Source organism: Stegodyphus dumicola, chromosome 8, assembly GCF_044657685.1.
Source record: "Stegodyphus dumicola isolate Sdum_Otavi_A_Nest chromosome 8, ASM4465768v1".
NCBI classification, from domain to species: Eukaryota; Metazoa; Arthropoda; class Arachnida; order Araneae; family Eresidae; genus Stegodyphus; species Stegodyphus dumicola.
The window spans coordinates 125,965,522-125,991,224 of record NC_140775.1 but is presented as its reverse complement, the minus strand read 5'-3'; the positions used below and the strand labels follow the sequence as shown (position 1 = coordinate 125,991,224).

The following is a 25,703-nucleotide window of genomic DNA, read 5'->3' as shown; positions in this document are numbered from 1 at the left end:
ATAAACAGAATTTCTTGCATCGGTATGTGACAATGGAAAAACTTGAATCCATTATTTCACTCCTAAGTCGAAGCGACAGTCAGCTGAGTGGCGTGCAGCTGGTGAAAGCTGTCTGAAGCGTCCAAAAACGCAACAGTCAGCTGGCAAAGTCATGGCATCAGTGTTTTGGGAGGTACAAGGTATAACTTACATTGACTACCTTGAAAAGGGAAAATCTATCAATAGCGCTTATTACAGTGAGTTATTGGTGAGTATGAAGGATGAAATTAAAAAAAAAAAAAAAAAAAAGACTGCACATGAAGAAGAAGAAAAATCATCTACTATCAAGACAATGCAAACATTATTGAACAAGTTGGGCTTCACTCTGCTTCCCCACCCACCATACTCCCCAGATCTAGCCCCCAGCGACTACTGGCTATTTGCTGACCTGAAAAAGATGCTCCAGGCAAAAAGATTTGGCTTGAATGAGGAAGTCACTGAAGCTGATTTTGCTGCCACTGAAGCTGATTTTGCAGACAAGTACAAATCATTTTAGAAGCATGGTATCAAAAAGTTAGAAAAGCGTTGGAATGATTGCATAGCTCTTGATGGTAATTATGTTAATGAATAAATGTGAAATTTGTGTATTCTTTGTGTGTTGTATTCTTAGTTAGTCCCAGGACTTATTGAGCGATGTGTTATAGACAATATCCTCGAAGAAAATCACTTGTTATCTCATTGAAAAAGTACATACTGTACATATTGTACAAAATTTATCTTCATTTACTAATGCTTTTTTCTAGAAATGTTTTTCTATTGCCAAGCCTTTTCTCTTCGACTGAGGGGAATATGTCAAATATAAAATATGAAACAAAACTAACTTTAATTTAACAACAGTCCTTTTAATTCATCATTCTTCTTTGGCTATGTTCCTTTCTTGTAAGTAAATCATTTGGAAAACTAATTTGCATTATGCCATCTTATTAATCCTGCAAAGCAATAAGCTCTTGTCCAATCGCAGTCTGAAATTCAAACAAATAATTCAACTCTATCCCTCTGCTACAATGTCTAGCCAATTTACTTTGCTCTGCTTGCATATGTTAGTTTTCTTCTCTGTATCATGCCCTGTTTGAGGATGTTATCAGTTTAATAGAATTGTAGGATGCTTCTCACACCTACAGTAACATGTAAGACAAGAATATATATATCTTATGAAATTATTTATCAAGAAATAAAACTATATGGGAAATTTATAGCTATGTTTGTCTCCCAAGTTCCGTTCTTCCATTATGCATTCCTTCTACATGCCAGGAATATCTATAACCATCTTGGGCATGACTAAAAAATAATAAGTGTCTTCTCTCTTATTATTGATTTAATTTGATTGATTACTCTTACTATTGATTTAAATAGTTCTGCCCTGGAAAGTTATTACATTTATTTTGTTAAAATTAAAATGACTAATGCCCCCCCAGTCTAAACGCTCTTTTATGTTTAAACACTCTTTATTCTTAATTAAATAATTTAAGAAAAAACAGGGGAAAAAATACACCAAGAGAGTAATATTAATGAAACAAGTATGATAGTGGGATGCCTGCGCATAATGGTTCACAGCCAGTTTCTGAACTTTCGGTTCAATAATTTTAGAGAGTTGAAGGCGCAAGTCCCCTCTCTCCACGATTTGGAGTGGACTTCTCTTTTTATAATTAGATCAGTCACAGCACTGATTCTTTGCTCGACAAGGTAGAATGAAGAGAAAGGAATTAAAAATTTTTTGACTACAGTCCAGAATCCTGGGTACTGGTGACTGATGCTACTTTGAAGCCAAAATTCTGCAAGATGATCACCATTAGAGAAGCTGGCTTTCAAAGTTCCATTAGTTGAAATTTCAACCAATTCCTCCTGAATCTGAACCTCTGCTGTCTCAATATTTTTAAAAGAGTTGATGACCTACTGAGGGACAAAATATCCTCAAAATGCTCAGAAAAGTCCTTGTGCAAAGATTCAAGGTGTTGACTGTTGACAGTAAACTTGTGTTTCACTGAGGGGCATTTCACTGCTCTTATGTAGATCTGACGAGACTGGAAACTGGCTGAACTTGTTGTGATCAAAAAGCTTTCTAGGAAGGCAAAAATAACAGATTTTGTTACGATCCAATTGAGCTATCTGCCACGAAGCTGCAGATAAATTCTGCTGAATTTTGTGAATAAATCGTTCATATAAGCAACATCAATCTTAAATTGTAGCAATCTGTCTCTCCGAGCTACATTGTTCTCTTCGAGAAACCCAAGTACAGAGCCAAAAAGATTATAGAACCTATTGAGGAGGGAGAGCCAGCAATCCTCAGTGTGTAGAAGTAAATCACTGAATTCTTCATTGTTGTTCTTACACAGCTGCCTGCCCAAATAATTTATCATTGAGAGCATTACTGCAAGATGATATATTATAATTACTGACAGAAACGGTCACTAAGGTTTTTTGCAACTGAATGCTAGCTAAGAATCATGCAGTGAACAGCTAAAATACTTGGTACTATGAAGCCACAATGATGACCCATCATTGCAGAAGCTCAATTGAAACTGCTGCCACCAACAGAAACATTGTCGGTGGCAACAGACAATGTTTGCAAGAGGAAAGTTTCTGTTAAAAATAATCTTTGACAGTATTAAAAACAGATTCACCTTTAGTATCTGCAATCCAAGCTTTTTGCAAAAAGCATATCTTGAATATTTTTTTCCCCTTCACAAGACAGATGCATGCTAACAATAAAACCTCATTAGTACTTGGCAAGGTTGATTTATCAACCTGAGGGGAAAATTCAGTGGATATCAAAGTTTGCATAAGGAAACTTCAACATCTTCAGCCATTTTATCAATTCGTTGTCACACTGTATCATTGCTTAATGGGACTTTTTTATAACACTGGATGCGTGTTTCTAAAACTTCCTTGACAGCTGGCAGAATCACCTCTTTGCTGATGGTATGAGCTTTTCCTGATTTAGCAATTAATTTTGATATATTACAAGTGGCTATCACACTTTTTATGAGGTTGTTAGCAAGCCTGAGAGAGAGGGTGCCTTTAGAAACTTGTCCAATGATGTTCATGAAAAGGGACAAATCGTTATTCTGTTTGTCAGGGTGAATTTTTTTGCAAATGCTTCTGCCAACGAGATTTCATTGTCTCATTAGATAACAATATAAACACATGGGAACACTTCAAGTACGTGGAATTTTATTGATGGCACTTCTTTTTATAAAACAACATTGTTGGTGGCAGCAAAATATAATGAGGGAAAGATAACTATTTCTCAACTTTAATAGTTCATGACCATGATAAAGAACTAATAAGCGCAACTACGTAGCTGACTGGCCAAATAAACAAGGAATGTAAACTGGAACTGGGTGGAGGGACAGAAATGAAGCGAATGAAAAGCAACACAAGAAACATGGGTCAAATTAAAACTCATATTGAAAGGATGTTCAATGCATCTGCTGTTATTAATCATGCAGAGGAACAGCTGATGCATATGTTGTGATCATTGGCCTAAAGAAGAACCTTAGCGGTGAGTTCTTTAAGATCATCCAACATGGAGCAGAAATTAGCCTCGCCATTTTTAGAATTGTGTGAAGGGAGTCATCATATAAATTTGTTTTATTGTTGGCACAAATGGTGTATTTCAGATAATCTATTTAATAAAATTTGGGGGCAGTTTTAAAATTACACTGCTCGACATTGACAGGGTTCGTAGCCACATTTTAGTTAAAAAAATAGGCACCTATAAGCACTTTTCAAGCACATTTTAAGGAAAAAATAAGCACCTGTCTAATTACATTATACACAACTGCATAACCTTAAAAGAAAAATTAAGACTTGTAATTTAAAATATGAGCAATGTAATATTTATTAAGAGAATGAGCATTACCTCAACCATCGAAAACAATTAACTTTTTTTTTTTTTAAATTTTAAATGACAGTTCAATTTACAGAATTAGTTTACAATGAGAGGGAAAAAATATACAGAACTAAATGATAGTAGAAGATTTAATGATGAAATTTCAGTTCAAAATATAGAAAATAAATACAGTCAAAAGTCATTAATTCAGACACCCATAATCCGGACCTCAAAGCTTCAAACTTTCTGCGCATGCGTCGCATTGTGCGTAAGACCTTTACGGCTGCGAATATGCTTGTGCGCGTGTGCAAAATACGTTTACAAGTGCGCGTTTAATGTATAACGGACGGTATAAGCTAAGCTAAAATTATCTAATTATCTATTTCAGTTAATGTTGCAGATTGCGTTGTTCCTTAATCTTCGAATTGGATCCAGCTTATTATTTTTTGCAGACTGTTAGAGCAATTTTAGAAAAGTAAGCTTGAACTTTCGATTATGTCAAATAGAATTTCTGATATATATTTATTATTATGTAAAGCATCTTCAAAGCGAAAGCATGTTTCGAAGTTCATTAAACAAAAAGTGGAATTGCTACAAAAAATGGATAAAGGCATATACTTTGTTTATCTAAACTTTAACGTTTGTTTATCTAAACTTTGTTTATCTTTAACGTGGCGCCGGCGCCGCGCAATGAATTGGAAGTTGATCTGTCAGCACTAACCTTATCTTCAGGGCAGATGTTTTTATTTTATTTGGCTTATAATTCCTTACTAAATGTATTATTTCATTTCGATGTACTCGGTCTTTGATATGATTTAAATCAAATTCCTCGTCATTATATTTCGCTTCCGATAGCGAAGAAAGTGACAGAGGTTATTGAAAATGAAACAATTTTGATTGACAAATTAGTCGGTAGACACAGCAATTATAGGACTTGAACAGCGGAAATTTGTAACTGAACAAGAAATTACAGGGGTTGGACAAAAATATGGAAACACCTTTAAAAAAAAAACATGTTTATTTGCTTAATATGGTGTAGGAAACCCGTTGGCATCCAAAACAGCTTGCAGTCTTCTCGGAATGGATAAATACAGTTCCTCATTCTTCCTGCCAAACGGTGGCAAGTTCAGATAACGATGTTGGCGGTGGATAACGAGAACGCACTTTCCGTTCCAATGTAGACCACAAAGGTTCGATAATATTCAGGTCTGGTGACTGTGGTGGCCAGGAGAGATGGGAACTCTCATCCTCGTGCTCAGAAAACCAGTTCTGGACAATGTGAGCTGTGTGAACAGGGGCTTTGTCGTCTTGGAAGACACCATCACCATCGGGGAACAAAGTTTGTACCATGGGATGAACTTGATTGGCCAAAATGTTCACATAAGTCTTGGCAGTCATGTGCCCTGACACAGTTATCATGGGGCTAGCAGAGAACCACGATATGGCTGCCCAAACCATAACAGAACCCCCGCCATGTTTCACTCTTGGCAACAAGCAGTCTGTATTATAGGCTTGAGATGGCGTTCTCCAGACGTAAACTCGGCCAGAAGTGGGAAACAATGTGAAAGAAGACTCGTCAGACCATATTACTCACTTCCACTGCTCTATAGTCCAGGCTTTATGATTTAAACACTACCTTTTCCTGTTACGGGCATTAGCATCACTGATGAGTGGCTTCTCAATTGCAGCACGGCCAGCAATTCCCTGTTTATAAAGCTCTCTTCTAACTGTTTTGGTACTCACATGGTTCGGTAACACAACATTCATTTCAACAGCAACTTTTGCAGCTGTGGTCTTCTTATTTTTCGTCACAATTGCCCTTAATGATCGTCTGTCACGATCACTCAGGACACACTTTCGTCCGCGCTGTGATTTAGCAGATGATGTTTTTCCGCTTTTCAAATATGAGGAATAAATCTTCGATACAGTACCTCTTGAAACACTAAACACCTTGGCTACCTTGCTTACAGAAGCACCTGCCATACGTGCTCCAACAATTTGCCCACGTTCGAAGTCTGTTAACTCTGACATAATGCAGTGACAACCTCACATAACAGTACTCCGACAACAACTGAACTGTTTAGCACATTTACGAAGTTGTATAGGTGGCGTCAGTAGTCAAAAATGCCAGCGCCACCTACATATTTCATTAAAATCAATCTTTCTTTTCAAACATGCATTTCACAAGGTGTTTCCATATTTTTGTCCATCCACTGTATGTCTATTTATAGAATTAAAGAGAATGTATTATCACATAAAAAACGAAGCAACTTAAACAACTTACATTGAAAGAAATGTTTAATAAAGTAAACAAATAAATAAAAATTCACAAAATGCAAAATTTACAAAAAAAAAAAAAAAAAAAAAAAAAAAAAATTTTTTTTGTAAATTTTGATACCATTTAGATCATAATTGTTCTTTATTTCATAAATTATGGTTTCATATTTTTAATTTTATAATTTCTGCATGCCATCTTACCAGATTTAAACTGATGATCTATAATCCGGAATCGCCGAAGTCCCGACGAATCCGGATTAACGACTTTTGACTGTAATAAGCCATTTTAATTGTATTCGTTTGGCACCTAATAATAAATACAATTTATTTTTCCACTCATATTAATATTTAAATAATTTAACTTAAATCAAAATTCTGAACATTTTCTAAATTTTCATTGCATAACAGATTTCCCTTAACATATATTCCAAGCAAAGTAATTTAAGTAAAAAAGAGGCACATTTCTGAAATCAGAAGACGGGAAATTACTTCATTCAGTCATCCTTTAACAGTAAAAGCTTAACTAACCCGCATACTCGGAAATTGCCGAATATTCCGGATAGTAACTGGAAAAAGAAGAGTGGGGAGTAGCCATTCTTTAGATTTAAATTTAGGCTAAATAAACGATTTTGACATTTCGATATGTGCATCGTATAAAAATACACCAACGGAACTGAGAAATATTCTGCTTAGAAAGCACAGTAAAACTCTTTTAAATGTTCATAAACAAATATCAGACTGAACATCAAAATTAATTATCAAGGCAAAATACCGCAAGCGCAATACGTGCGGCGTAATTCTTCCATATGTGATATTACGCAATCGGAATTAACACCTGCCGGTATTCGGAGAATAAAGAACTAAATAAAGGAAAAGAAAGAGACTTACTAATCTGGGGTGTTTCTGATCCTAATTTTCAATAGACTGCATTTAATTTCCGGAATAGAATCAATCTTCGCTTGGGTTGGGTAGACCGCAAAAACTTTTAGTCCTATTCAATCCAGATTGGACAGTGACAAAAAAAAGTCTGCTGCTTCAATATTAGATATTTTGCGGAAAAACTCCCAACCTCCGTACTGTATAATGTATTGGAAAAAAAAAAAAAATATATTTTGACTACTCGATTACTTTCCTTTTATTTAAGCCATTCCGAATATTATTCCTTAGAAAGCTAATCTGTGTAAAAACACACCCATTTTTGGAAGTTTATCTATATTTCAGCAGTTACTGCAACTATATTATTATAAATATTCATACATATGCTCATAATATAAGCATAACAATCATGATAAACACGAATATGAACTGACCACGCGGAACGAGAATGCAAATTATTAAAATCTTGATAGAAATTCAAACATGTGTAGTATTTGGGTGGGAGGAAAAGAATACCGAATGTACCGGAATTTTCTACCGTTTTCGCAATTCTTTGACCAATAGAACGACGTGCACCTGTCTGTACTCTCGCGTGCACCATAGGTTACGTTAATGCAGAGGAAGGGGGGAAAGCAATTTCCGGGAGTATGATTCACCATCTGACGTTGCATATAAGGAAGAAAAGTTGTTTATTTAGTTTAGGCTTTGGTACGGGGAAAAAATGCACGTTCATTAAAAACAAAGGATTAAAAAAAAGCACTAAAAGCAAAAAATAAGCACTAAAAACAAAAAAATAAGGGCTTTAAAGAAAAAGTAAGCACCTATAAGGGCCTTTATATTTTATTTTCAAATATAAGGACTTATAAGCACTTGTAAGGACCGCTACGAACCCTGATTGAAAATGCAATACCAAGAAGGAGTGGTCAGAAATTTATGTCAATTTTAGAGCAGATGCAAATCACTGAGTTATGCGAATGATTTGAAATCCGCAGCTCTCCGATGCACACGAAGTAAGATGTAAGGGAAGGAACTAGCAGAATGGGCAATATTCGTGTCGTTATTTCTGCCAGACAAATTATCGAAGAAAGTTGGTTTTTGTCCCGGAGGATACGTGTAATAGGAGAGAATGCCAGGCAGCTGTCAACGAAGGCACTTCCAGCAGACAGACGATATTTTACGAGGGGTATGGTGATCAGACTGAGAAGGGCGGGTTGGTCCTTACGTCAAATCGCAGCTGATACCCACATGGATACGAGCACGGTGCATCGGCTATGGCGAACATGGTTGGAACCAGGAAGGGTGCAGGTGCAGCCAGACGCGTGGATCGACGCATCCGCCGACAAGCTGTGGCAGTCCTGCAAGTCACTTGTACCGCGATTCTGCAGCGTGTGCAAGATACTCTGGATGTTCCTGTGTCGACCAGAACCATTTCCAGTCGATTGTTTGAATGTGGCCTGCACTCACGGTGTCCGTTAAGACTGCCATTGACCCCACAGCATAGATGCCAACGTTTAGAATGGTGCCAAACTGGAGCGATGTGGATGAAAGAATGGAGAAAAATCGTGTTTTCAGATGAGGCCCGCTTCTGTTTATCCAGTGACAGTAGTCACCGCATACGTATGTGGCATCGACGTGGAGACAGATCTAATCTGGCAGTAACTGTGGAACACTCCACCACGTGGCATAATGGTTTGGGTCGCTACTGCCTACGATTCCAGGTCACCTCTAGTTCATATTCAGGACACTATGATGGCCCAAAGATACTTGGATAATGTATTGTGGCCGGTGGCAATCCCCTACCTTCAGGGGTTGCCTAATGCAATTTTTCAGCAGGATAACGCCCGACTACACAGTGCTCGCATCTGCCAACATGCTCTGCAAGGTATACAGATGCTTCCCTGGCCACCGTACTCTCCTGACCTGTCACCAATTGAACATGTGTGGGATGTGATTGGACGCCGTTTGCAGACTCTGCCCCTGCCTTGTTCAGAAGACGAACTGTGGCAAATGGTTGAAAGGAAATGGAGAGCCATCCCTCAGGACACCATCTACACTCTTATTGACTCTATGCCTAGACGTGTTTCTTCGTGCATCGCTGTCTGCAGTGATCCTACATCCTACTGAGCCGACACCATTCTCGCTCTGTATTCTGATTATCATTTAAAATAAAGATCACTTATTGCTGCTGGCTGTCTCTGTCTTTTTTCCAAATTTCATCACTTTCTGACCACTCCTTCTTGGTGTTGAATTTTCAATGTTGAGCAGTGTACGTTCGAATGTCAAAACATGCTCATCGCTTCCCTACAGCCTAAAACAAGTGCACCTCCCCTCACTATCCTCCCACCCTCCCTGCTGAGAATAACTGGCCTAGTACATATTCTGAGATTTCTTTTAGAAAGTGTATATATGTGTATATAGTAATATGTCCAAAAAATTAAAAGAATATATTAAAAGTACATAAATACACGTATTAAAATCAAGAAAATACATCCTTCTCATGGCAGTTTTGGAAATTTAAGCTCTTCTGGTATCCATGCCGGTCAGAGGGTTTAACTAAATGAATAGTAATAAAGCAATGCTGTGTCCTTCTATTGAGAAATTCAATTTATCTTCCCATTCTCTTACTTTTCTCTGTACAACTAACACCTGGCCTGTAACTTTTCTTTATCATCTGCTGTAATACTATGAATATGTGAATGTACATTTGTAATTATGGAATAATGGTTAAATACATATGTTTAGGTAAATAATGTTATGCAATAAATAAAATTAACTGGCCAGATTGAGTCTTCCTTGTCATCAACATCAATGTCAGATATAAAATTTCAACATATATATATGTTGAAATTCTATATATATATATGCGTGTGTGTAATCTGTATGTTACAACAAAAATCCATCACTACTATTAGATTTCAAGCATCCATTTAAATTGTTAGAAATTTCATAATCAATATAATGTTTAGAAACCAAACTTAATTTTCTATAAAGTAATATTTATTGCAGAATTTATAAAACTTCAATGAGCAAACCAACTCCATATTTCAAAAGATTAAAAAAAAAAGAGAAATTAGAAAAATAGATTACATTAATTAAAACAAATTTAAAATTATATGAGGTAATGAAACGTTTTAGAGATTTCCTTTAAAAGCAGCCACCATAAGTTTCTAGAGACATTTGAATACTAGAAATTGAGAGAATTAAGTTTGCCAATTTTTGGTGACGAAGTGCAGTGGTGCTTTAACAAAGAAGTATCAAATTTTTATATACATTAATCATAGTAAACATTTAAATGCATATAAAATATTCATTTTCAAAATTAAATGTATAAAAAATTCAATTTCAATGTACTTACCACTTACTAGAATCAAAAACACTGGAGCTAAGTATAGGAACGACATAATCCAAAACACACGCAATTATGCAGAATATGGACAATGTTGTTAAAACTGAAGGATCAAAATACCACAACATTCTAAAAATAAAATATATTAAAAATATTAAGAAACATTTTATAACTTAAAACAGATAAATATAAAATAAAAGATAATTTATAATAAAAATCTATTTAAATTCTCATACCTTATCATGACATATTCAAATGTAAATGTATTATAGAAAATGCCATAAAAATTATTTAATAAATATTTTATGTACAGTTTCGAAGTACAAATGTTTTAGCTAAGCACAGTTCTATAAAAGAAAGTCTGAGAAGATCTGGCATGCATTTCAAAACCTGGAAATCTGCCTAGGTCAAAAGTTCCTTCAAATTCTTTTACAAAAATGTTGGCTCGCTTTACATACTTCTGTGCATAGAATAAAGGATGAAGAAATGTATGAACTTTTTCCAGAAATATTTAAAAACAGTTTCTTTACTAGAAGAGAAATAATTCTACTTCACTAACACTTATCCTCCTGCCTCCCCTCAAAAAAGATTAATGTGAACTCTTTTCAAATTAGATGCAATTGCAATACTGAATTCCATCATACAAAATATTTACAATCAAATAACTATAAATTACAAAAATGAATATTTTTTTATAAATTTGCTTTTATTTTTTCTTTTATACATTTCCTCATCGATAATGAAAACTTTAACTTATTAAATACATTGGTTTTGGCTAACATTTTCAAACTTAATTACTTTTTACATATTAAAAATTGTTTTGCATGGAAAGTAATTCACAGGATATAGAAAAGTATATAGAAAGTAAATATTACAAAGTAATATAATTAATAAAGTAATATTACAAAAATTACATTAGCAATTTGTAATATTACTTTCTATAGCCCATGCTTTTTTAAAACAGGTCTTTAAAGAAAGACAGAAGGAAAAAAAAAGAAATCCTTGATTTTACATTTGATTATAAAGCTACATAAATGAATACTGGAAGACTATCATTCTTCCTTTTTAAACCTTTTAAATTTCTAAAATATTTGATACTGCTGAGAAATGACAGTTGGTCAAGCAGCATGGCAATGGAGGAACAGTTGACTAGGCCTCCATGAACACTTACAGTGTCATTAATATTTAAATATTTAATCTTCAACCTTAATTAATAATCATTAAGATCTTTTTATATCTGTCAAAAATCAACAACAGCAGTTTTCTAATGGTACAACTAACATCAGGTTTTTTTTTTTTTATATATATATATAGAAAGAGAGAGAGAGAGACAGAAAGAAAAAGGCAATTAATAAAAATAATGCGTATGGTATAGAATACATATACATATCTACATGTATAAGTATAAAATATAAAAAAGTTTATAGTATTCAAATATTTTAAAATACCTGAGTTCAAAAAATCAAACGATAACTTCAGTTTATAATAATATCTGATTTATAATATTGTACTTTAATTTTATTGTGATGCGAAATTAATTATACAAAATAATTATGCATTTAAACTACTGTAGTTTTTGCACTTCCTGTGTATTTTATTGAAGCAGCTTATTTACCTACCTCTTTTTTCTTAAAAAAAAGTAGTACAATACAAAGTCCTTAATCAAACTCGTCGATTCCGGATTAGGGGTTTTTCCGGATTACAGATCATCAATTTAAATCTGGTAAGATGGCATGCAGAAATGATACAATTAAAAATATGAAATCGTAATTTATGAAATATAGAGCTAAAGGGTATCCAAAATTACTAAAAAAGCTGAATATTTGTTTACTTTATTAAACATTTCTTTCAATGTAAGTTGTTTAAAATGCTTCCACAAAAAATTCAAAAAGTTCCTTTTTCTTGCGTCGTATATAGCGCACTTTCCAATGCTTATAGTTCTTGCATAATCTTGAGACGGATAGGCCTTTATCCATCTTTTGCAGTAATTCCACTTTTTGTTTAATGGACATCAAAACATGCTTTCGCTTTGTAGATCCTTTGGCAGCTCCAGAATTTGAAACGCTTTTTGACATAATCGAAAGTTCAAGCTTAATTTTTATAATATTGTTCTAACAATCTGCAAAAAATAATAAGCCAGATCCAATTAGAAGATTAAGGAACAGTACAATCTGCAACATTAATTGAAATGCCTTAGATAATTTTAGCCTAGCTTATATTGTCCGTTATACATTAAACGCATTATGCGCATGCATAAACGCATGCGTGCATAAAGTTTGTAGCTTTGCGCATAAAGTTTGTAGCACATAAACACATGCGCATAAAATTTGTAGCTTTGAGATCAGGATTATAGATCATTCCGGATTATGGACGTCCTGATTACAGACTTTGTACTGTACTTTAATTTCATAAAATTTCGCATTAATGATGTAAAAGCAGATTTTAATGTGAGTAAAATGGGAGCAGCAGCTTTAAGAGAATTATATTCAAGTAAAAAAAAAAAAAAATGAATTAGTACTTGCAATTTATCAGTGTACCATCCATTTCTAACACATCAATTATTTCATAATAATATAGACAGACATTTCATTGTTAGAGGGAGGAAAAAGCTATGTTTATAGACAGTATAAAGCTAAATTATGAGATTTCATAAAAATTGCATAATCTACAACATATCTTTCATATATTGCATGCATATACTAAAAAAAAAAAAAAAAAAAAAAAAAAAAAAACTCAATACAACAAAGCAAATGCAGTTCTGAAGTAATGTATCTATATTTTTTAAAATAGATATTTACAAACCAGTCAGACTAGACTTTTAAGATGTTTAACAACTCACATAAATATAAAAGTTACAAATCCAGCAATGATTCCAGGATAGTACGGTTTTTCCCACATCATCAAAGCATTCAGATGAGTAAGGATTTCACGCCAATTCTCTAAACGCCGCTTGCAGAGTTTGACTAATTCCTAAGCAGAAAAATTAATCCAAATACATAAATACATTTCAAAGTATGGGAAAACAAAATTAAAATTTTATTACCGAGTATATTTTCATATTTAACAAAAATAATAAAATATATTAATTCCGTCATGCCTGTAATAAAATAAAACAATAACCGCAATCAGAGAAAAAATGCATAACTTCACGTTCCTATCCACAAAGTCAGATGTACAGCAAATAGGTAGTTTTCCGTTTTGCTGGCGCAAATCTTGCCAAGCAGACTTTATTGACGAAAACATACAGTATACAGATAAAAAATATTGGTTCTAAGAATTTTTTATTTCGAAAGCATAAACATTTTAATATTGTTTAAAATTTTGTAAAAAACCAATAAATTTATAAAAAGACATTAATTTAAGAATTTACTATACTTTCACGGTTCAACATCCTTATTCGCCAGTTCATATCAAGTGACCCCATCACGCGTAAACTACGCTACAAATTATATACATTAATTTCAAGTTAAATCTTAATTTGGAATGCAATTTTAAATGCAAGAATTATTTCAATTCGTATCAATAGCTTACTCGGAAATTATGTAAAACCGTAATGCTTTACTTCGCTAGTGCATTCTCATTAGAATTGAAGAATTTAACACTTGACTTTGCCTTTTCTATATTTTTGCCTTCGAGTGAGCGGTGTGATTGCATCTTAATTGACTTAATTACCGCGAAGGACCTTAGGGCATAAAATTGAACTATCTGATAAAAATTATATGTAATTGTATGCCAGTACTGAAAGATACAATCAATCTGAAAGAAATGCCTGTGATTTGTTTTGAAAATAATGTGTAAAAGGTTACCAGCGAAGATATTCCGTTTGGCATCAGTTGTATCATTATTGGCGATTTTATCGCCTGTGCCGGCAAAAGGGAAAAGTACCAGCAAATGGAATATTATTTATTCTTGCAAAAATTTTCATGAATTAATATTCAGCCCATAATACTGTAATTTATAATTCTGCTGAAATTACAACTACAGAATATAATTAAAAATGCAATTTACACATGTCAAAGAATTAAAGAAGACTAAAAAGTTAAATTTTATTCGCATCTATCATATTTGGAAACAAATACTACATTTAGGAATGAAAAATTAAATATTTGAATTAAGTAATATTAAATTTTTCATTCCTAAATAATCCTGATAAATAGTATATAACTTTTTAATATTCATTTGATGATATTAAATTATAATTTGCTAGAATTCTGCTTTAAAAAAGTGCTAACCATACACTCTAATATAAGTAAAGATTTTGAATACTTATCTCGCACTCTTTTCCATCTCAAACGTAACTTTTAATGTATTAAACATGATGCAAACATTCAAATAAGATTCACCATGATATCTTGCTAATGACTACGTGAAATACGAAGATAATTTTTATTGCAATCAGTAATTTATATTTTACGTGACTAGACTTGACTAGACTATATTTTACGTGACTAGGAAACTTGAAAAAAAAAAAAAAACTGAATACTATAATGAAAACTGAATGATTAATTTTATACATCATTAACTTAACAAAATCAATAATTGAATTAATAACAATCATGAAAACTGAATGATTAATTCTAAAAATTAATCATCATATGTTACATTATATATTACTGCCAAAGTTTAAATTTTTATTTTATAATACTATAAATGAAAATTTAAAATCTAAAAATGATTAGGGAAAATTATAATAAATCCTTATAAAAAAACCATTCTGTATACAGAAAATTTAAAATATTCCATTAAAACATTTAAAAAATTTCAAATCAGAAATATCAATTCCACAAATACACACATTAAACAGATTTTAAAATCTAATTTTTACATACTACAGATTAGAAAAATAAGATAGTAAATTTCAACTATTATAACAGGAACAGTAAAATAAAAATACTGTCTGTCTACGGTAAGAACAGCTCCCGCCACGCTGTCTGGCGAGTGGCGGTCGCTATAGCAACAGGGCTAGTATATTTCAAATAGGGACGAACCAATGGTTGCTTTATTGTTATTTTGTTTTTGGCGACTGTTGGCTTAAGGGAAGTTTATCATTCGTCTTCTCGGCTTCATTCCAGCTGCACGCATCTTTTCTTAAGCCTTATATTATTATTAGCTATTTTTATTCTTGTTGTTATATCTTTTGTGCTAGCATTTGCTCAAATTCGCTTCTATTTAGCTTGATTTTCGTAGTGCTTTGTTAATAGCCAATTTTTTAAAATGCCCTTCCAGTTTAAGAAAGGTCAACCTTTAAAGTCTCAGTCACGTCAAATCGTGTATAATGTCGCAGAATTTTGCGCTTCTGAAGCTTCGGCGAACTCTTTAGTAGTTCCTCTTCCTTAAGTTTTGGTGTTGGTGTATTTAATTATGGCAAAGCTCACTAGGGCTATCTGCCTAAGGGAAGGGATGCCTTCGTGGAGGACTTTCTAAGGGAAACTGGCTCGTACACACGTTACACATGGGGAAAACCACGAAAACACCCATGCAGCCAGCCCATTCGCGGAATTCGAACCTCGGACCGAACTACCAGTGTTCAGCGACTTCCGCTCGGCCGCTGGTGGGCTACCTTAAGTTTTGAAGAGCGAAGTATCAACAATGGGTGAAAATAAACTTCTGAATACACTTGGAAAGAAATGTAAAAGCCCTGCTAATCATAAGTGTGAAATTGACAATTTTGACAAATGCGTTCGTTCTACGGCAGACAATACAAGACTTTTACATCAAAGAAAAGAAAGTGCCATCTGTGCGGAAATTACTGCCTGTCATGAGGCAAAAAATAGACTTCCCGTGGCAAAAAGACTCTTTGTGCAAAGTTTTGTGTTCAATGAATTTTCGTTGGAATGCGTAGAAAAAAAAAAAAAAAAAAAAAAAATCTTATCGAAAGACCTCACATTGTATTTTGGAGGAACAATTATTTACGAGAAATGAGAAAACTCAGAGCAAGTGAACGCCACATCGTTTACATCGATGAAACATGGATTGACAGCAATTTAACTTTTAAGAAATGTTGGCAACATGATACGGTTTTGGGCGCACAGCCAGTTTCCCTTAGCAAGCCTTCCATGAAGGCATCCCTCCTCTTAGGCATTTAACCCTGGAGGCTTTCCGTAATCATATAAACCAACCCAAACCACTGGTAATTAAGGAAAAAGCAGTTTTGATTTTAATTCACCTTCGCTTCCTTCCGCCATTAAATTAACTAGCTTTTGGTTTAGTTTAAAGGTATGGGAATAGAAGAAATGTTCGCAAAAAGTATTTATTGAGAGCATGGGTATGTAAAAAAACACTTTTACTTTCAAGATGATTCCATATACATTTAATGATGAAATTTTTAGTCATTATTAAAGCACAAGCAATAAATTAACAGAAAATTTTGAAATAAAAACATAGCAGAACGTCATTTAAAGACTGAAGAAATTGCTTTGAATGTTCAGGTAGATCAGCTAGAGGGGAGAACTATAAAAATTAAATTTATTTTATATTTATGAAGTGCGTCTATACTATATTACAGAGAATGGGGCAATCAAGTAGATTTCTAAGATGTCATCTATGATTTTGCAAGCAAACAAATAAACAAAAAAGAAGCAAAATAATAGCATGATTTTTTTAAATGTCAAAATTAAAATTTTTCTTCAAAAATAAACACGGATTTTTAAATTTATTTCCCTACAAGTTTATTTTTACTCATCGTACATCTAGAGGGATGGCAAATTCAGCGACTTGTACCTCACACGGCAAAATCAAAGACCGTTTCTTGACTGCAAAAGCTTTATCTACGCCATCGAATTTTCATTTTCGGAAATTGGATGTCGGGGTCGACGCAAAGGGTCAACAAGCATTTTACTTGAAACTAAAACAAAATGTGAATATCGCCAAATCATCTTTAAATGCGCCAAGGTGGCAAACTCAGAAGTAAGTCTTCAAGACACCCCTACGAAAAATGGGTTAGGGCTCGTTTCTACGGCAACAGGCAGCTGCAGACAAACTGGCGAGAGCTGTTCTTACCATAGACAGACAGTACTTTCCATAAATAAATAAATAACTTTTAACATCTTAAAGAAAAAAGTCAAAGAAAATTGTAATTATGCTTAAGCCCAGCACCAGAACTGTTACAGCAGGCAGCACGATTCACAGATGGCAAAAGATTAAAGCAAATAGGCAGCAAAATTTAGGAATGGGAAAGGTTACATCAGCTAGCAATAAAAACTAACCTGTTTAAAGATATGCATTATAAAAAATAAATCTTCAAATAGAATTTTAAGGATAGTGCTGACAGATCAACTTCCAATTCATTGCGTACCGCGACATCCCCCCCCCCACACACAGGCAGTGGAGTGTAAAATTGATAAACAGATTTTGGAATGGTTAGATAAACAAATCCATTATCCTTTATCCATTTTTTGCAGCAATTCCACTTTTTGTTTAATGGACTTCGAAACATACTTTCGCTTTGTAGATCCTTTATATATTAGTAATATATATCGGAAATTCTATTTGATATAATCAAAAGTTCAAGCTTACTTTTATAAAATTGCTCTAACAGTCTGCAAAAAATAATAAGCCGGATCCAATTCTAAGATTAAGGAACAACGAAATCTGCAACATTAACTGAATTAGATAATTTTAGCTTAGCTTATACCGTACGTTATACATTAAACGCGCATTCGTAAATACATTTTGCGCATGCGCACATGCATATTCGCAGCCGTAAAGGTCTTACGTCGACGCGACGCATGCGCAGAAATTTTGTAGCTTTGAGGTCCGGATTATAGATCATTCCTGATTATGGGTGTCCGAATTAATGACTTTTGACTGTATATTATAGCAGTTTTAGGTCCTAAATTTTAATTTCTAATTTTAAGACATAGAACAATGTGAAAATTTTAAATAAGTAACAAACGAAAAGACAGTGTCGTGCAAACCAAGTAAAATGAAGACATAAATGACATAATGAAGACTAAAAAGAATGTGTCGAAACATTTTTGTTTTTTCTTTGTTTGAATTGTCTTATCTTTATCTATTTTAAGATACAATGTGAAAAAATATTTGTTAATTGTAAAATTATTATAATAAGATAAAGAAATATCAAAACTGCTAAAATTTTTGACAATACCCTGCTGCAGGTCCCGCAACCCACAGTTTAAGAAACTAAGGTCTAAACAGTAATCCAGTTTGTTGGGTCTCGTAGCCAGGCAGCAAGGAAATCCTTCCACATCAGTTGACTGAAGTGGTCAACATGAATGTAGAATTCATATAGAACATGAATTATCAAGGTAAAATGAGAATTTTTTTTTTTTCAAAAGCAATCCACAATAAAACAATTTTCACAAACTGGGAAAAAAAAAAAAATTTCCACATTTGAGAATATTGGTATTATTTAAATTTTTTATAAAGAATGCATTTAGTGCTGTTTTGTTAACTGACCAAATGTTAAAGTGAAACTACCCAAAGCTGCATATTTCTGAATAGTTTCAGTTTTCTGTAGAAACAGTTGCCTAGCAATTAACTGCCATGGACATGTATTGCAAAAACTTATTTCTGTTCACTTTAAGTAGTAGAAATCTCTAAGAAAATTGCCATGAGAGTTTCTATTGCACAGTAACCTCCATATTAATCAAGGTAATAATACTGGTGACTATGTCCCTATTTAATGCAAAATTGCATTTAACCTGACAGTAACAAAAGCACCGGAAAGAACAATAGTTTAGTATTTTAACAATAGTCCCTGTATTTTTAAGCAGTTTTATTTGGATAATAAGTTCATTTGGAACTACTCTTATATGCGCCCCCAGGTCGCCAAACACTTTTGGCAAGAAACTCCACGCTGCCATATTACTATCTAAATTTTTTGTCTACATTTCGAACTTTAAGCCCAAAATGTCTCCAAAAACATGTATTTCGCACATGCAAAAACCACGTTTTGAACACACAATTTAAGCTAAAAATCTGAAACAAAAACAAAAAATTTAGATAGCAAAAATGTAAAGTTTGAACTACGCACACCTTGCTTTAATAAATTAACATAACAACAATAAATTTCAAAGAATACCATGTACTCAGCATCCTGTTTAAACTTTAAAAAAAATCTACGAATTGCACAATCTAGGCTACGAACTATGCACACCTTGTTTTAATAAATTTACTTAACAACAATAAATTTCAAGAATACTGTGTACACAGCGTTCTGTTTAAATTTTAAAAAACATCTATGAATTGCACTATCTAGGCATTGTGCACTAATAAACAAAATAAACTAAAATAAATTTCAAACAACTCAAAAAAAAAATAATAATAAAAAAAAAATAACGACAGAAATTAACAAAGAACATAACATTCTACTAAATAAGAACAAGACTAAAACAAAATGGACTTACCAGAAATAAATGCTTCTTCGAACAGCAGAAATACCAATTTCAAACATCACCAAAACAATTTCACCACAAATTTGTTAAAAGCATCTTTTTCCGTTTCAGAACGACAATGGAAAAATATAAAAACCACCAAATAAAACTCCAAAACGCATTTCCAATTATAAGGCGCCAACGTCGCTTTAACACGCCACCACGTAATCTATTATGACATCGTAATCTTAATTTATTATTTATATGACAGCCAGACTCGCTATCCACAAAGTTGATACTATGTTTCACAAATTAATGTTCAAAACCTAATACTTGTTCCTAAATAATTGTAGAATTTCCAGCCACCCGAAAAAATAGTTGTACCAGGTACGCGACTAAAATTTTGCCAACATGTCATAAATCACTTAATTACCATACGAACCAACTAGCAAATCAAAGTTTCCACGTAAAAAGGGTTGCCATAGAAACCAACATTGCGGAACACGTAATCAGGCCAGAAACCAGCGCACAACACATATCGCCACATTTGGTGAAATTAGGGCGCATATAAGAGTAGAGTTGTTTATTTGGTAATGCAAATTAAATAAGCATTGATGTAAATTAATTAGATTAATGGAAACAAAACATTGTTTTTGTTTTCATTAATCTTGTATTTTAATAGAAAATTAATAGTTGTGCAATTTTTTTTAATGACTAATTTAACAATATTTATAGATTGTATACAGTCAAAAGTCGTTAATCCGGACTCGTCGGGACTTCGGCGATTCCGGATTATGGATTTTTCTGGATTATAGATCATCAGTTTAAATCTCGTAAGATGGCATGCAGAAATTTTAAAATTAAAAATATGAAACCGTAATTTATGAAATAAAGAACAATTATGATCTAAAGAGTATCAAAATTTACAAAAAAAAAAAAAGAAGCTTAATATTTATTTTTTTACTTTATTAAACATTTCTTTCAATGTAAGTTGTTTAAGTTGCTTCGTTTTATGTGATAATACTTTCTCTTTTATTCTATAAAAAGACATAATTTCTTGTTCAGTTACAAAGTTCTGCTGTTCAAGTCCCGTAATTGCTGTGCTGAAAATACCGACTAACTTGTCAATCGAAATTTTTTCGTTTTCACTAACCTCTCTGTCACCTTCTTCATGTCTTTATCCATTTTTTGCAGCAATTACACTTTTTGTTTGACGGACATCGAAACATACTTTCGTTTTGTAGATCCTTTAGGAGCTCCAGCATCGGAAATTCTATTTGACATAATCGAAAGTTCAAGTTTACTACTTTTATAAAATTGCTCTTACAGTAGTCTCTTACAGTCTGCAAAAAATAATAAGCCGCATCCAATTCGAAGATTAAGGAACAACGCAATCATCAACATTAACTGAATTAGATAATTTTAGATTTTCCGTTGTACATTAAACGTGCACGCGAAAACGTATTCTGCGTTTGCGCACACACATATGCGCAGTCGTAAAGGTCTTACGCGCACGCATAACGCCTATGCGCATGTGTCAACACGGCGCATGCACAGAAAGTTTTTAGCTTTGAGGTCCGGATTATGGGTGTTCGAATTAACGACTTTTGACTGTATTTAAATTATATACTGTTCTCGATAAAAACAGTCTTTTAAAACCATGACATTATCTGCTATCACTGCTGTTATCTCATGCATTTTTTTCTTTATATATACAGTCAAAGGTCTTTAATCCGGACCTCAAAGGACCTTTTATTTTATTCAGCTTATAATTCTTTACTAAATGTAGTATTTCATCTCGATATACTCTGATATGAGTTAAATCAAATTCCTCGTCATTATAAATATCATGAATACACATCAAATAATTTTCTGGTTACAATTTTCTAATTTTGACTATGCGTAATGTATGCTTTACGCATGTGCGCGTTGAAAGAAATGTTTAATAAGGTAAACAAATAAATATTAAGCTTTTTTTTTTTTTTTGTTTTTGTAAATTTTGATACCCTTTAGATCATATTGTTCTTTATTTCATAAATTACGGTTTCATATTTTTAATTTTATAATTTCTGCATGCCATCTTACCAGATTTAAATTGATGATCTATAATCTGGAATCACCGAAGTCCTGATGAGTCTGGATTAAAGACTTTTGACTGTATTCTTAAGACTTATTAAAGACTTTTGACTGTACATTTCCCGTAGAAATTTTGCTTTATTCTAATGGTTTACAACAATAATTTTTCCACCATTTTGCAGTAAACAAACTTAAACTTGGTCTGGATAATCTGCACCTTGTTAATATAAATTGACTATATTTATTATTGAAATGCTTGCTCTGTAACTACAATTAATCCTAGTATGCAGAATGCAGTTATTAATGCTGCAAATTTTAAAGAAACGTGTTCTGAAAAAAATCTTAGTCCATTATGCTACATTTCAGTTTTACAGTTGAAAAACTGTAATTTTAAAGCTATTATACATCTTTCTAAGTAGAATATTTTACTGAATAATTTGTAATCAACTGACTTTCCTTCAATATATTTTTTCAAAAAAGTTAGAAACTTTTCTCTATGTTTCCTCAATCTCCAATATATTCGAGAACTGATCTTTTAAATTCTATGGATGATTTACCTTCATTGTCCAATTTTTGAAGTACAGCTACTATAAAAGCTACATGAAAAGTCCAGAAACATTTTTCACATATTATTACTTAGAGAACTTTGTGAGTTCCTTAACACATAAATCTACATGATTAATGAATGCACTCTGGATCCCACAAAAAATCTCCATGACTAATGGAAGCAGCACTAAAAAATTCTCAACTTTATTACAAAATCTAAGACATATCCTGAAGCAGAGCATTACATTAAACTCTAAAACATTCTGTACCATCTGGAATATCTATCTAGTCACTCTATCCATATGAAAATTCCACAAATTGCACTTAATTCAAACAACAGAAAATGATAGAACGTGAAGAATATCTCAGCTCTTAATACTATAAATTTATTGACAGTGTAATGAATCAACACACGTAAGGTGACCAGATTTTAGCATTGGTGAAAATTTTTCACAAAAATTTGTTAAATTATATTGCAGACATAAAATGACTTTCAAAGTCTCAACACTTAATTGTGATTTTTCTGAAGTCCGCACTTTATTTACCGTAGGAAAAAAAAGCGGGTTGATCTTTACAATATGGTAACTGGTAGTTTGGCGACATTTTGGAGGCGATAAAGGTCAATAAATGGGGGATAATAGGTCAATACCTGGTGATGATAAAGGTCAATACCTGGGACTTTGGTAATAATGTGAGCAGTACTCAGTTCCGATTACGCATTATTTTGTGTGAGGGAAATGAGAGATCATGGGATATGTCATGTGATATTAATGGACGAATTACGGTTCTTGAATCGGAAAAGGGGGGAAATCGGGAAAAAATCTGGAAATTTTGTATTTGGTTTATTCTGTGTTGTGTGAAACAGTGTTCATGAATTTTTGGATCCCATGGCCGTAACTAAAGAAAAGTTTATCGGACACGTAATCAAGATTCTGAAGAAGATTAGGTAAGTTAGTATTTTTAATTATTTGAGGATATTATTTTAATGCATTGTTCTAAATGTAAGGTGGAAGTAAAGGAATTTGGTATTATTGGGAAAATTGTTATTAGCAATGATTTAGTTTAAAGTAATTAGGATTGTAAGGTAATTTTTATTAATTTAATGTATGTGCTCATTTATATTTTAAGTAGTGTTTTTGAATTTAATTATATTTTAATTAAATGATAGTTATTTTGTGAATTTTATGTTTGTAGGAATTTGGTATACGTTATCAAGTAATTTCATATATGTTCTTTTTACCGGGTTTAAAGATTGAGAAAATTGTCATGTATTTTCGTGAAATTTTTCTAATTTATGAGAAAAAAGCAGTGTACATGGATATAGTGAAGAGTGTGCGCAATGCCATTTTTGTGCAATTCTGGGATTTTTTTTAAGTAAAAATAAGTCAGCGTGTACATGGTTTATGTGTATGTGTTATTTTGAAAAACGCGTAAGGAGTATGGTATTGTGCACTTTTTCCCAATTTTGCAGTGAATATTTGTCATGATTAAGCAGTTTTGTTAGATAAAATTTCTAGCATAAGTGTAATTCGGCTAGTAGATTGTTGGAAGAAGTGTTCAGAAATTAAAAAGAAAAGAAACATGTCTTTACTTCGTGAAGACAAAATGGCGGCGGGGAAAAATTGCCCATTCTAATTAAGTTCTTGTTTTAATATATTCCTTAGCATGTTGTTCATTCTTCCTACAAATCGGGACTTTTTTTTAAAAAGGCGCGGGACGTGGGACAATACCCAAACTGTTAAAAATCGGAACGTCTGGTCACCTTAAACACACACCTACTAGTACCTACAAATAACATTTCAGTCACCGTTCTTCTTTGTACGTAAATAATAATTGCATCAGTGCATTGCACAGAACATACACTTGATACGTGAATAATTTAGCATATAAAGCACTGCAACAAATTCAACATTTTAAGGACACAAACAGAAAATTCGTAATCGATTCGGACCATTAGATACTAAATAACCGAGAAAAATTTCAGATACACTGAATATATGATGGAGATAATATCATGTAAGGCAAGAGATTTTATGCAAAATATAATACTGGCACAATAACATAATCTTAAAATTTACCTGCTCTGATTTCGCAGACACACCCTCATCTTTAGACTCTGTATTTTCTGCCATAGTGAATTAATGCCGATGTTCAAGTATATAATTATATTATCAGCTAAAAGCTTGAAAACATTTTGGCTACTTTCGATCTTAAGTAGAGTATATACAATCTCAAACAGAAAAAAAGTGACTGAAACGCACGCAAGATTCAAGGATATTCTGCCAGTAAAGGAGATTGGCAGAAAATGCAGAGCATGCGCTATGTGCCGCTAAATTTTGAGATAATAATGTAGACAGATGTCTTGTTTTGCAAGTCTTGTCTTTGTCTTTCTGCTTAGATAAGCGAAAAGTCTAGCTTAGGTGAGAAGGAAAGGTAGACAGAAAACGGGCAATTTCGTCCTTCAGAGGAGAGAAAAAAGGAACTTCGCACTCTTTATACGAGTTCAAAAGGCCAGGAAGAAAAATTGGAACAAAATAAAAGTAAAATAAATGGCCCAAAGTAATGCAGGACAAAAAAAGTTAAAATTAAAAGGAAAAGAAGTAAAAAATTAACTAAAAATACGATTTAGTCCATGCGTGTAGTTAAAAGGGGAGGAGGCTGTGTACATTTATTTTAAATAGTGTCTCCCAGGTGTGTGTAGTGAGTGTGTTTGGTAAAGCTGAAGAGATGTAAGGTAGGGAGGAAAATAAAAAAATGGGGGACCAGTTACATAACAGCCAGAGTTATGTAACTGGTCCCCCATTCCCAAAGGGGAAAAAAATAAGATTTGGAATGTAACATTAAGTATACAAAATTAACATAAATTTGAAATATAAAGATACCTTTGCATAATTTTATACATGAGCACATTTAGGAGATTTGAATTTGTAATATATAAGGTATACAATTTATCATATAATTTTGAGCACTACTGGGAAGACAAGGTATGCTAATATAAAAGAAAACCTTACGGGTAATGGAATTACAAACTGCTCTTCATTTTGGGGTCGCCGGTCATTGTTTGAAAAATAACATCATGCATGATAAATTAACATAACTGGTTCCTGAATCGTTGAAGTTGTTTCAATACTTTGTGTTGCAGCACAACGGATCCTATAAGTCAGTTTTGTTGTTGTCATATGAGGTGACTATAATTTCAAATGAGGTAATCCTAGCAGCAATTACCAGACGAATATGTCGTTCTGCAACGCAAGAACACTAAGGAAATGAAACCTGAAATTTTAAAAAAAATCAGATAATAATGTAAACAAATCAAATATACTTCTGATAATTTTCTGAACGGTTAAGAAGGGGCGCGCAATTTAAGAAGGGGTCT

The 25,703-nt window shown here is 33.0% G+C and overlaps 1 protein-coding gene across 1 annotated transcript in view; it reads right to left on the bottom strand.

The window, feature by feature from the left end:
- The window catches only part of LOC118203027 (ADP-ribosylation factor-like protein 6-interacting protein 1), a 48,466-nt gene extending 23,822 nt beyond the window's left edge, over positions 1 to 24,644 (bottom strand). The window contains exons 1-3 of the mRNA XM_035375268.2: positions 24,406 to 24,644; positions 13,210 to 13,340; positions 10,380 to 10,499 (exon numbers count right to left, since the gene is read on the bottom strand). Of these exons, the coding sequence (XP_035231159.1) occupies positions 10,380 to 10,499; positions 13,210 to 13,340; positions 24,406 to 24,459 (305 nt within the window). The 5' untranslated portion in view covers positions 24,460 to 24,644. The remainder of the gene's footprint in view (positions 1 to 10,379; positions 10,500 to 13,209; positions 13,341 to 24,405) is intronic.
- Positions 24,645 to 25,703: the final 1,059 nt, after the last annotated feature.